General features: G+C 39.5%; 1 protein-coding gene across 2 annotated transcripts in view; it reads right to left on the bottom strand.

Annotated features, from left to right (window-relative positions):
• Positions 1 to 1,601: 1,601 nt before the first annotated feature.
• Positions 1,602 to 12,329, bottom strand: part of gc (GC vitamin D binding protein) — a 34,641-nt gene continuing 23,913 nt past the window's right edge. For both annotated transcript variants that reach the window (XM_067407734.1, XM_067407735.1), the window contains 7 exons: positions 11,227 to 11,315; positions 10,792 to 10,915; positions 9,963 to 10,165; positions 3,787 to 3,919; positions 2,714 to 2,808; positions 2,499 to 2,598; positions 1,602 to 2,022 (listed from right to left, as the gene is read on the bottom strand). In XM_067407734.1, coding sequence (XP_067263835.1) covers positions 1,981 to 2,022; positions 2,499 to 2,598; positions 2,714 to 2,808; positions 3,787 to 3,919; positions 9,963 to 10,165; positions 10,792 to 10,915; positions 11,227 to 11,315 — 786 coding nt within the window. In that variant the 3' untranslated portion in view covers positions 1,602 to 1,980. The remainder of the gene's footprint in view (positions 2,023 to 2,498; positions 2,599 to 2,713; positions 2,809 to 3,786; positions 3,920 to 9,962; positions 10,166 to 10,791; positions 10,916 to 11,226; positions 11,316 to 12,329) is intronic.

Below are 12,329 nucleotides of genomic sequence, written 5' to 3'. Positions count from 1 at the left end.
CTGACGTCGCAGTCTTGTTGAAACGTGGTGGCCATTCACCAACCATCCAGAAATCCATCCATACAGCATTAGTCAGTGAATAAAACTATTTAAAAATGAGTCTTCATGTATTTCTTCATGAACTTCATGCAAAGTTTCTCGGGGGAACGCAAAAGTTTTGCGAGGGAACGCAAGAGATTTGAAAAAAATAAAATCCTCCCATCCCAATTTTTTTCCACCACCATGTCCCTTTAGGGGCCATTTTGAAAGGGAACTAATTCAATTTTTTTTTTATAAATTTAGACATTTTATAAATATATATATATATATATATATATATATATATATATATTAAACTGAATGTACAGAATATATACACATAAATATTTTTGTTATATAAATGTTTATGTAATGAATCTATAAAAATGTACTACTGCTTACAGCCAGCAAACATATTTAGTTATTTTCATGTTAAGCAAAACTAACAATTAGATCTTCAGTATGTATTTATGAGTTATAGCGGTTTTGTCCAGCTGACCACAAGGCTTTCGGGAAAAGTTCAGTACATATTATGCTGTTTTTTTTATCATTCTGTTATTGTTCTGCATTAGATGAGCTCCAGACAGCTGCAGCAGAAGCAAGTCTCTGAGTGTTGTGTTCTGTACATCAATACATTTTACCATCTTGGTACAGGAAGAACATGTTTTAGTGTCTAAAATCATCTTGCATTCTAGATAATTCATGTGGTTCAAACTCCTTACCCAGTGCATCACCATCAAAAACATTTTGAAGTGATGCATAACATCCTTGCATAAACTCAATTTGAAAACTACTTTTGAATCCAAAAGACCTTACAGAAGCTCAAAATCACCAGAACTCTGATAAACAGCGGTGGGAAGTGTTGAACACAGTTTGAATTGGAAAGGAAGCTGAAGTTCACTCCTGTACCAGTGGAGTAGCTTGATAAGAAAAAGTTCCAGGTTCAAACTAAAGTTGGTGAAGCCTTAATCAGCAATGCGAGATTGTACAATGATGCACTGTGGACAGCTTCTCTCTCTAGCTCAGTGTAGGCTCTATATTGCCCCAGGATTATTAGAGTATTGTACAAGAATCTTATAGAGAAAAACTAATGTTAAAATGTCTCTCTGATGGTGATGGTGCGTGTGAAATCCAATATCCAAGCCCTACATAAATGCAAAGTTTAAATGGGAGTGTTCATTAGAACCTGCGTGATATTGATTTAGACTGTTAAACAAGTTGTATGGTTAATCAGTGTAAATTGTTCTTTGTATTGAAGCAGGGTGCATTTTACCTTTACTGCCCATGAATGTTGTTAAGCTAATGACGCATTGTGTTTCCCTTCCATGGAGTGCTTTATTCTTTTTCTTCCAATTGCTAATAAAATTCATAAAGAGAAGCTAAACCCCATATACAAAAATGATTTAATTTAAATTCTGCATCTTATCTGAAACCTAACAAGCAGATTAAGTCTTCAGATAATTCTAGAAGGCACCTGTATTCTATTTGAAAAACACAATTTTGTATTTTATTTAACAAAAACAAAGCAATAAAAATGTATTGAAATGAAGTTGAAATTAAATCACAAGAATCATTTATTGTTAATCATTTTGTTAAAAGCATTTGTAAATGTACATGAAAACAAATGTAAATGTGAAGAGTCTTCCAGCATGTGATGAAACACCATGGCAACAACAGAAATCATCATGGACGTTGTTATGCTCCCGGTAAAGGTTATTCATACAGAAGCCTAATACAATTACACTGCAAATGCCACAAGCCTCATGAGCTAAAAGAGCAAACTGAACGGGAGACAACAAACAAACACTATTTGAAGCAAGTGGAAAGTTTATTTAAAGAGAATAAAACATCCGAGATGACGAAAGACGTGACATTTCCTATTGGAGAGGGAATTTAGAAGATCTCATTCTCTTCATCCAATATAATTGCTGGCGCTCAAGAGAATCTTTGAAGAGCGAGTCTTTAAACGCTAGTGTCATCTTCATACTTAATAACATCCTCTGTCTGAAAAAGAAAATGGGAGCTTAAATCAAACCTTAGTTTAATAACTGCATTAAATGATACAAACACCCTGAATCCTGATTTGATCTGCTTGTTCTGGTGATGAACTATTTGAGGTTATTTTTCTTTCCCACTGATATATTTATCTTGTTTTAAGCATAAATTCAACACAGTTTAGTTTGGTTTAAGCTAAAAACAGACAAAAATGCCTATGGGGTAAGAAAGACATTAATTAATGTAAATTAATTAATGTCAGGTTCTCTGAAAATGAGTCCAATTACTATTAAAGTAAATTTATTTGGTTTTAAATGTTTCTGTTGTTTTGCAGGAAACAGTAATGTTAACTAATGGAACCTTATTGTAATTTTTGTTTTACCCTTTTCATAAATAAATTAAATAAACAACAACAATTTTATTACATTGCAAAAATTTCTATGGTTGGAACTTATCAAAGGCAAGTTGTTAGACAGTGTTCTCACCAGCTTTTGACATAGCTGTGCCGGGGAACGCTGTGAACAGCAGGATGTGGCCAAGTGAACCCATGCTTGTACCTGGGTCTCACCTCTCTCCCTCTGTATCCTGCAGGAAATAAAGCATTGATGATTGATGAGTTTTGTACTGAGCTGCAGCTAACTCCTTCCTTTCAAACCCCCTGATGTTAAATAACATGATGTTATTTTCTAGTCTGACTTACAGAGTTTTGAACACCGGCAGATCCAGTTTGAAATACTGTGAGCAAGTGTCATCCAACTTGGACAGAAGTGCCGTAGTCTTTTTCAATTTACTCTCCTGTTCGATAAAAGTTGAGAGAGAGAGAGAAAGAGAACATGAAAGAACAGTTTGGCCAGTAATACAACCCTTAAAATGAAAAAATGACTGTTTTTTCCTTGTCTATGTTCAAAGTCAAGCAACGGGAGAGAAGAGAGTCGTTGTTTGAGAGTTTGGACTTGTTTAACACCCAACGAGTACAAAGAGCACCCTATCTCTCGAAATTAATTGAAATCTCACAAAACTCTCTCAGTTGGCGTGCAAACATCGTTTGTGTATGTTAATGATGTGCGTACATTCTCTGGTTACAGATGTAGTTTAAACCCTTCAATTAGATGTTCACACCATGCAGCAACTTGTTTCGCTATTTTACTGTATGCAGAAAAGCAGCGAGCAAGCAGATAATTGGAGGATCAAAGACTAAATTAACCGAATAGTGACATTTGATCAGGTTACCTGTGAGATTTTGACAAGAACATAGGGCTCCAATTATAGCATTAAAATAAGAATTCATCAAGGTTATTTTACTCGAGCATCCTTATGAAATAGCGCCTGCCTCAACTCAATTTTTCATGTGATTGCATCTTGTAGGCTATTATTGCCAAGAGAACCATGGAATCCATCATCATAGCATCTCAGCTCTGAGAGCTCCAAACAATAGGATCCCAATCTCAAAAACGAGATGAGGCTTCACAGCAAAATTAAGTCTCTCATTGTCAAGTCAGAGAATGGCTTTGTGCTGGTAAAATCATCTAGACACGCATCAAAAAGATCGAAGCCTCTCACAATAGCCGTCTACCCAGGGTTTTTAGCAATCTTACAGTCCTATAAACACAAAAAAACTCCTTGAAGTTGATTATGTAATTCAAAAAAAACCCCCGAAAACCTGTTGCTAAGCACAAAACATGAAACAACATTACAAAACAAAGATCTCCTGACATAAAACAGAGACTGATAAATCATGTCAATTTCAGTAGGAATATATTAATGTCATCTCACCTTCTCTTTTAAACACGCTGTGACGTCAGCAGATGAGCAGCAGGCTGTTACCGTGCTCTTGATTCGATCAAGGATGGTCGTCAGAACAGGCAGAGAAATGGAGGCATGTTTTACTCCAATCACAAACAAGTATCTGGAAACATGCACACACACACACACATACTTTTGATCTAATTCATACACTGACTTTAGGAAACATGCTGTTTTGTAATCCCCTGCTGTTTTATAAAATATGACATTTCTCCTTTTCCATGGCCACTGCTATAAATACATTTTCTGATGGCAGAGCTTGAGCAGAAATCTTTGGCCAGCTAGCAGGAGGCTGCAAGACCTCAATGTGTTCTGAAAATAGTCTCCATAGGAGGTTCTGATCTCTTCACTGTAGGTTTCTGTTGTAATGCTAGTACAGGGGTTTTCAAACTGGGGTCCATAAGAAGCTCTCTCTCTCTCTCTCTCTCTCTCTCTCTCTCTCTCTCTCTCTCTCTCTTTTCTCTCTCTTAATACACACACACACAGTTAAGGTCTTGGTTGATTATGGGGACTTTCCATAGGCGTAATGCATTACCGTACAAACTGTACTTTCTATCCCCCTACACTACCCCTACCCCTAAACCGAACCATCACTGGAAACTGTGCATACCTTTACTTTCTTACAAAAGCATAATTTAGTATGTTTAATAATCCATTTATATTGTGGGGACACAATCTTTGTCCCCACAATGTGGTTGAACTCAGGTTTATATTACATCGTGGGGACATTTGGTCCCCACAATGTAATATAAACAAACACACACACACACTTTTTTTATTTGTCTTTTATACAAACTGAATTTTGGTGCCATGAGTCCATTTCGCACATTGTGGAGGCTGATTTTCTGGTCATACAAAAATGAAGAATTCAAAGTTTTATGCTACACCACTAGGGGGTACAGTTGGACAGTGTAATGGCTGAAGAAGGAAAGTCTATTAGTATGATTTTAATTATTATTAGTTTTACATTAATATTAATGAAAACATATATACTTCTCTCATTTCTGACAGAACAACCTGTCTCACATCAATTTCAATTGCATACACTCAGAGGCCACAATAAATGGCTTTTAGCATTGAAACACCTTTAATGACACCAGGCCCTGAACTTGCTAGCACACATTCAGATTCAATGCTGAGTGGCTCATCTAATTACAGTCCAAGATAAATTAAACATAGGCTTCTGTGCATGGTTGTCTGCCCCTCAGCAAGGGTTCATTTCTTGTTTCTTGTTCACCCAGGCACACAAGTGACTTCACAAGCTTCATTCAGCACAGCATGCAGTGCATACGGCTACATTTTCTCTAAATGAGAAAGGCTTAAGGTGCTGATCAGAGAACAGTCACAGTGCACTCCAGCAAATGAAGCAGACCATCATGGGAGAGAAAAGGTCAAACATTTTAGATCTATGTTTGTGGGCAACCTGTTCTAATGTTTGGTGGTCCAGGCATGCATCTTGCAGGACAATGATTGTTAGTCTGCAAAATTAAAAATTCTGTGTGATGCATTTGCTGTGATCTAATCCCATCGGTTCTCAAAAGAATATATAGGAATAGATTCCATCACCTCTCCAAATATCAGTCCAAATGTGACTGTCGTAACATACAGTCTCATGATGGACTTGCTCGATAGCAAGGAGTTAAAACCATATTGAACTGCGAATGAGGCTTTTTGTGGGCGTGCTCTTTGCAAAAACATGGACAGACTACTTTTGTTACATGTTCATTGTTGTCTTCCTTAAGTTTGACCTAGCTTCCCCTATTCTGTTTAATTAGTCATTTCGTTAATCATCTTGGTAAGTTTCCTTTGTTTGCATTATGTACACTGTATATACCCTGTGTTTTCCTTCATTCCTCGTCCGTTCTTGTTAATGTTTGACTGTGTTTAGTGTGATCCTGCCTGTTTTTGTCATTAAAGACTACTCTACGTATTCTCCTTCATCCTTGTTCCTTGCTACACTCACGTCACGTAACAGAAGAATGGTCCAAAACAGTTTTGCACCGTTTTCTACCCTCCTGTCACTATGAACCCGGTAATAACCCTTGTATGCATGGAGCAGAGGGACCGCTCCCTGGAATCACACACCAGGGATTTTTTGGAGTTGGCATGCCAAACTCACTTTCCCGACCGCTTGCTCTGCGTGTTTTACCATTCCAGCCTAAGTGAGCGGTCTTGGGCACGCCTCCCAGGGAGTTGTCCTCGGAAGGATTTTACTGCATTCGTGGAGTGGGTGCTGGTGAATAACAACTCACCATTCACCATCGGCCCCGCAGAGGAGGACTTTGCCACCACCACTGCCAGAGACCAACCAACCACCACCAGCGAACAACGGAGATGTTGTTTGAGCCCACTGCAGACTGTGGAGACTGGCCACCCGCGAGAGACGAGCACTTACCGAGGATAAGGACAGAGTTTTTCATCACCTTGGAGCCCGGACCACTGACAGAGTCAGATCATGTGCGTAAGCCGGCAACACCATTCGTCGCTGAGGGAGTGATTGTGGAGCTCGAGGGCTGGGAGGAAAGCCCCACCCACTACACCACCGCTGTTGATGTGAGTTTGTTGAGCTCTGGCCATTATTTTGAAGATCTGAAGGATTTGTTTGAGGCTGATCTAATTGACTTTTTTGGAGAGGTCATTCCCAACTCCCCTGTATCTTCAGCGCCTGTATCTCCAGTGTCCCTCCTACTTCCTGAGTTCCTGCACAGCCTCCCTCTCCCGTCTCCTCGTTTGACCAGTTCCTCAGCCCCACCATTGCTGCTGTCCTTCAGCCCTTCTACATCTTCAAGATGCCAACTGTCTTCAGGCCACCAGCTCCATCTCACATAGAGGGTCTCCTGTCTCTACCTCAAGCCTCTGTGCCCCCTGCTCCACCTCGGACCGTCGACACTCTGGTTCCACCATGGCTTCTCCCTCCCTCAGCTCCACTGGACACCATCGGCCATATGTCTTCTCCATACTTCCTTGTCTTTCTGACTCCGCCTTGGTCAGTCGTCGACCTGCCTGCACCTACAGCTCTGTCTGGCTCCTCCTACCCTCCAGCGCCGCCTCCCAGCGGCTCAGCCTCTGTCCTCTGGACATCCATCTCCTCCTTGGATACTCGTCGCTATGGCTCTACCTCAGTCTCCTGTACCATCGGCTGCGCGTGGGCTCTTCGGCTCATCGGCTACATCTGGGTCTCCATAATTAGCTATGTCTCCGTTGGTCATCTGCCACCAAGTCAACACCACCATGGCTCCTCCCACCTATGACTCCATCTTGGGGCCTCGTCATGGTTGGTCTGTGGACCAACATCTGGCTCCTCCTGCTCCAGGTTTCCCCTTGGCTCCTCCCTCCCTCCCTCCCTCCATCCACTCCCCCATGGACTAATTCTTTGGACTTGATTTTGTTTTGCCACCCCTCTTCTCCTCGCCCTCCTCCAGAACCCCCGCCTCCTCAGTTGGACTTTATACGGCACGAGGACACACCTTCCTGGGAGGAGGCGATATGTTACATGTTCACTGATGTCTTCCTTAAGTTTGACTCAGGCTGCGTCTGAAAACTGAAAAAATGCTGCCTTCTGAGGACACATTTCAAGGTAAGAAGGCATCAAGGCACGTCCAAATCCAATGTTTGCTTCACTTCCTCTCTCATGAGTTACCTTCCTCAGATCGATTTTTGAAGGAAGCATAGATGTATCCTTAGCTGCCTTTGATATCCCACAATCCTGTGCTTTCCATTCTGTGACAGTTGAGCTAGAAAAATAAAGATGGCGTCCGAAGGTTGCGTTTGCTGCTCAGTTTGTGTATAAATGTATGATTTTGATCAACATATTTCAATTTTGATATCATTTCTATTGAGAAATTACTACTGTAGGAATTAAATATTTGTTTAGTTCTCACCAAAGCCCGCGCTATATTGCTGTAGATCATTAAACTGTTACACTGCCTCAGAAGTCTGTCCGAAATCAATTTCGTGAGGTACCTTCATGCACAAATGCTGCCGTACAAGTCATTCTCTTATAAGATAGCGAGGCAGCAAGACAGCTACCTAGGTTTTCGGACGCAGCCCTAGTTTTCCCCATTCTGTTTAATTAATAATTTCTTTCACCTGTGTCCCGTTAATCATCTTTTTAAGGTCCCTTTGTTTGCCACTTGTGTATATATACACTGTGTTCTCCCTCATTCCTTATCTGTTCTCGTTCATGTTTGACTGTTTTTAGTGTGATCCAGCCTGTTTTTGTCATTAAAGACTTCTCTACATACAGGGCCGTACGCAGGGTTTTATATTTACCGAGGTCACAAAATTTGCTAGGGGGATTCGGGGGCATGCTCCCCCTAGAAAATTTTGATTTCCTTGATGTACATATATGCATTTTAAGACGTTTTAAGACCAACAAAGTGGATAACAATAGCTTTAAAACCATGTCAACAAATACATACATGCATGCACAGTTTTGAGGCAGCTTAATCGCATGTTTGGTAATTCCATGACTTCATTTACCTCAGAATAATGATGGTGCATGCCCGTAGTTTCTTTAGCGCTTTAGTTAAACTATAATGCAGTAATATGCAGCACGCGCCGCGCATTTGCGCGAGCATTTCTTGAGTTCATGCTTCGAGCACAGTAGGCTATAGCCTAACAGCTGATTGGAGTTTTACTGACATAGCCTGACAACATCTCATCTGACCACAGTTCACTGTTGTTCAAATGAAGCTACATTTTCTGCGCTCGTTTGACTTGTGCCTGGCGCTGAGCCGAAGGTGGAATGCGCGTCTAAAATTGTCCCATTTGTTGTGGTCGTAAAGAGACATTTCTTTATAAACGCAGCGTTTTTCTTGGCGATGTTTTAAAAAATATTTTTATTTTTGGTATTTTTTATGCTCTGTTGGTGGTTTGTGGAGTAGCAACACCTGGGGGGGATTAGAGACGGTAAAAGTGAGTGGGTCCAATATCATTGGTCTTAAAAAGTGGGTGGGTCTTGTCCCACCCACATACAATGGTTCCGACGCCCATGGAAAATACAGACGACATATGGATTCGGACACGGACCGGGTTCTGTGTTTGGCATTGATCATCACTGCTGGATTTCAGCTTTGACTAATTTGAAATTTAGGGAAAAAATACCGAGGACATGACCTCGGTGTCCTCAATGGTAGATACGGCCATGTCTACATATTCTCCTTTGTCCTTGTTCCTTGCTACATTCACATCACATTACAACTTTGGGCTTCTGGGTGTGTGCTTCAACATACAAAATATACACACAAAAATATTTCAGAATGTCCTTCTTGGGGAGTTTTCACTTAAACATATTCAGTTATGTCTTAACTGAACATAAACAGTTGAGAAAGTTTATGCTTGTCAGAATATTAGATCTGTGCATTTGGTCTGTTTTCCCTATTGTGATATATCCAAGTAAAATTGCTTCTCGAACAAGAAAAAATGTTGGGCGAGACTTGATTTTGTCCATTAGGAACTGATTGTATTGTTGGATGGTTGTGGTTTGCTATTGCTGTGATCTCACCAAAAATCTTGTGCCAATGTGATCTTGCGCCAAAGAGATAAAGATATGTCGTTGCAAGAGGGAGGGGAAGCTATTTTGATTAAAGATTATGAGAGCATGTTTTTTTTTTTTTTAATAATTTAAATTAAATACTGCAATATTCCATAAAAAGAACATATTGTTTCTGGAGTTTTCTTTTCTTTCTTTCTTTTTTTTTTTTTCTTTGAAGAATTGTCTATATCGATTTCATGGTGACTTTAAGCAAAAGTCTGAAGAGAGTACTTTTGATCATATGATTATATTCAGAACCACACTATGAATAATTCATCACTAGTTGCACTTCTGCCCTTTAATAGACTAGCTAAAGATCAAAATCAAGAGGATCGCTTTCCATTATGTTTGGGAAAATGGGAAACCTGTATCTGAGTGGGTCACAGTGAATGTGTAATATGCCAGTTATATCACTCAATATTGCATTAGCATTTACATGACATTTGTCAAGACAGATCAAAATATAGTGTAGTGATATCAACAAAATAGCTACAGACTTTGGCACATCATAATGAAATAAGCATGGCTAACATTGGACATATCTTTTCCGTTTGACTTTTGACACATGGTTTCATTACCACAGAATATTGTATGAATATTAAATAAGCACCTGTCAATCCCATGGGTTTGTACTTCCTTGCAGAGCTGGGATGAAACAGGATTGGCTACATGTGGATACTGACGGGCTTGTCTTTTCAAGACATCCACGCAAGGAAGCGTATCCAGGGCAGGTTTCCTGCAGCACTTTCGGAAATCCTCTGAAATGGCTTCCAGTTTGGATTCACTGCAGAGAACTTTCTGAAAGCTGGTTAACTATTATGAAGAGGAGAAGAACAATAAATCAGGCTCTCCTGCTGATTTTCGTGACAGAAAGTTCTGCCGAATTTCTCTAGTCTCATATACTCTTTCTTTTGAAAAGGAAGTATAATCTCTTGTTATTATCACTTTTCTTGGTATTTTGATATAACTGCTGCACTTATATATCATTTACTCTTATATTGAACTGTAATCTTGTATTAAACTGACGAGGAGCAGCAGCTTTGGTAAACAACGTTATGCAACTGCTGGTATTGTTGTGAAATACAGATAGAAAGGCTGTTTTTTCAACTGCTTCCACTCAATGAACTCAAAGAAATTTGTATAATAAATACCAAGTATGGCCATTAAAATAAATTCAGAGCCACTGAGTAAAAGAGAAAAAACAAATTTCAGAAAATTTCCCCATCAATTAGGAAGCAGTGAGTATTATGTCTTTGAGTAGTTGGCATGTTTTTCATCAGATACCCCCAAAAATCTTCTTATCGAAAAAGGAAAATGCACTGCCAGAAGGAACGCTGGTCAAAAGAATTGTCCCAAGAGAGATTTGAACCTTTGTGCTCATTTTAGTTTGGTGAAAATAGCATCGAGTAGAATAAGAGCGGTCTGACCGTTATCCTCACCTCTTCAATTATACATTCAGGTTGGGGCTGTAAACAGCATTTTTCTAGCCCAGACTGGAAACGACTGGATATGGCTGATGCCTCTTCAAAAGACAGTCCGAGATTTCCATAATATGCAGACAACCTATAAAAGAGATCATTTAAATATGTAAAGCAATTTAAGTCCATGGTATGTAAAAAGCATGACACACTTCATTTACACTTTAGACCGCAGTTAGACAGTTAAGAGATATCTTTGCATCATTATGATTAAATAACTGAGACAACTGAAGTTTAGAAGGGAGTTTAGTTTTCTCATTCTCATGTTGTTCCTGAATCGGTGATTCAACTAGTTTGAAAACGCAAGAGGATTTAAAAATAACAACAGAAATTTAATTTTTGCTGAACTGTTCCTTTAACGGTGTGACGATGTGGTGCAAGCCATGGTATATTTACCCAAATTTGTAGGATTTCAAATTCACTTGGTTGTTGCAAACATTGGATAGAAACCTCAGAAAAATGCTGGAGCTTTCCACTTGGAGTCTCTGTAAAAAAACAGGTTTTATAATGAGGTATTTTACTAATAATAATTTCACATCAACCGCCGCATTTATCATAATGATTCTCATCATAATTTTGATAATTATTGGGGTTTCGACCTATAAACTGATTTAAACTGAATGATATCATTATATTAATCATCCTTATCCTCATAATCATTTTATTTCATTCTGTATTTCTGCCCCCCCCCCAGACCTGCCCACACTTCTTTAACAGCTTCTAATTAAATGTCTTTATTTTATTTGCTTTAAGTGGTGAAACTTTATTTGCTATTTGTCTAGTTTTGTGAAGCAATTTGTCTAGAGCAGGGGTGTCCATTCCTGCTCCCCGATGTCCACTGTCCTGCAGAGTTCAGCTCCATCCCCAATTAAACACACCTGAACCAGCTAATTATGGTCTTAGTAGGCATACTAGGTACTTCCAGGAAGATGTGTTGAAGCAAGTTGGAACAAAACTCTGCAGGACAGTGGACCTCCAGGAGCAGGATTTGACACCTCTACCATACACAAATTGCTAGACAAAACTAGACAAATAGCACATTTCCTCCCTACACAGCAAGTAAAATAAAGACATTTAATTAGTAGTTGTTCAAAGCAGTGTGGGCAGCAGAAAGCAGATTTTAGCTCCATGAACAGCAGATGCGAGTCTGCCGGCACAGGTTTTGTTTTGGCAATAATATCTTGGAATCCTGTTTGTTCCTCACAATAGACCGTGCAAAAGCCTTCAGGCCTGTTGATACCAAAAGCAGACACACAATGCACAATGATGATTATTAGTCTCATTATAGTCTGGCATAGCACTCTTTAGCTTCTATATGGTGGCATATGGTACTTATGTTTGATTGTCAATACAATAGCAACAAAGAGGGAGCAATTATGCTCCTGTGGGAAATAAGTGTGGCATCCCATCATCCAAAATACAAGTCTCTTGCAACCTATTAATGACTTGGCCCATTTCGACTAAGAACTGTACATTTTATATATATATATATATATATA

The sequence above is a fragment of the Chanodichthys erythropterus genome, chromosome 13 (assembly GCF_024489055.1).
Source record: "Chanodichthys erythropterus isolate Z2021 chromosome 13, ASM2448905v1, whole genome shotgun sequence".
NCBI classification, from domain to species: Eukaryota; Metazoa; Chordata; class Actinopteri; order Cypriniformes; family Xenocyprididae; genus Chanodichthys; species Chanodichthys erythropterus.
The sequence above is the reverse complement of the archived record's forward strand: the minus strand, read 5'-3'. Positions and strand labels throughout refer to the sequence as shown.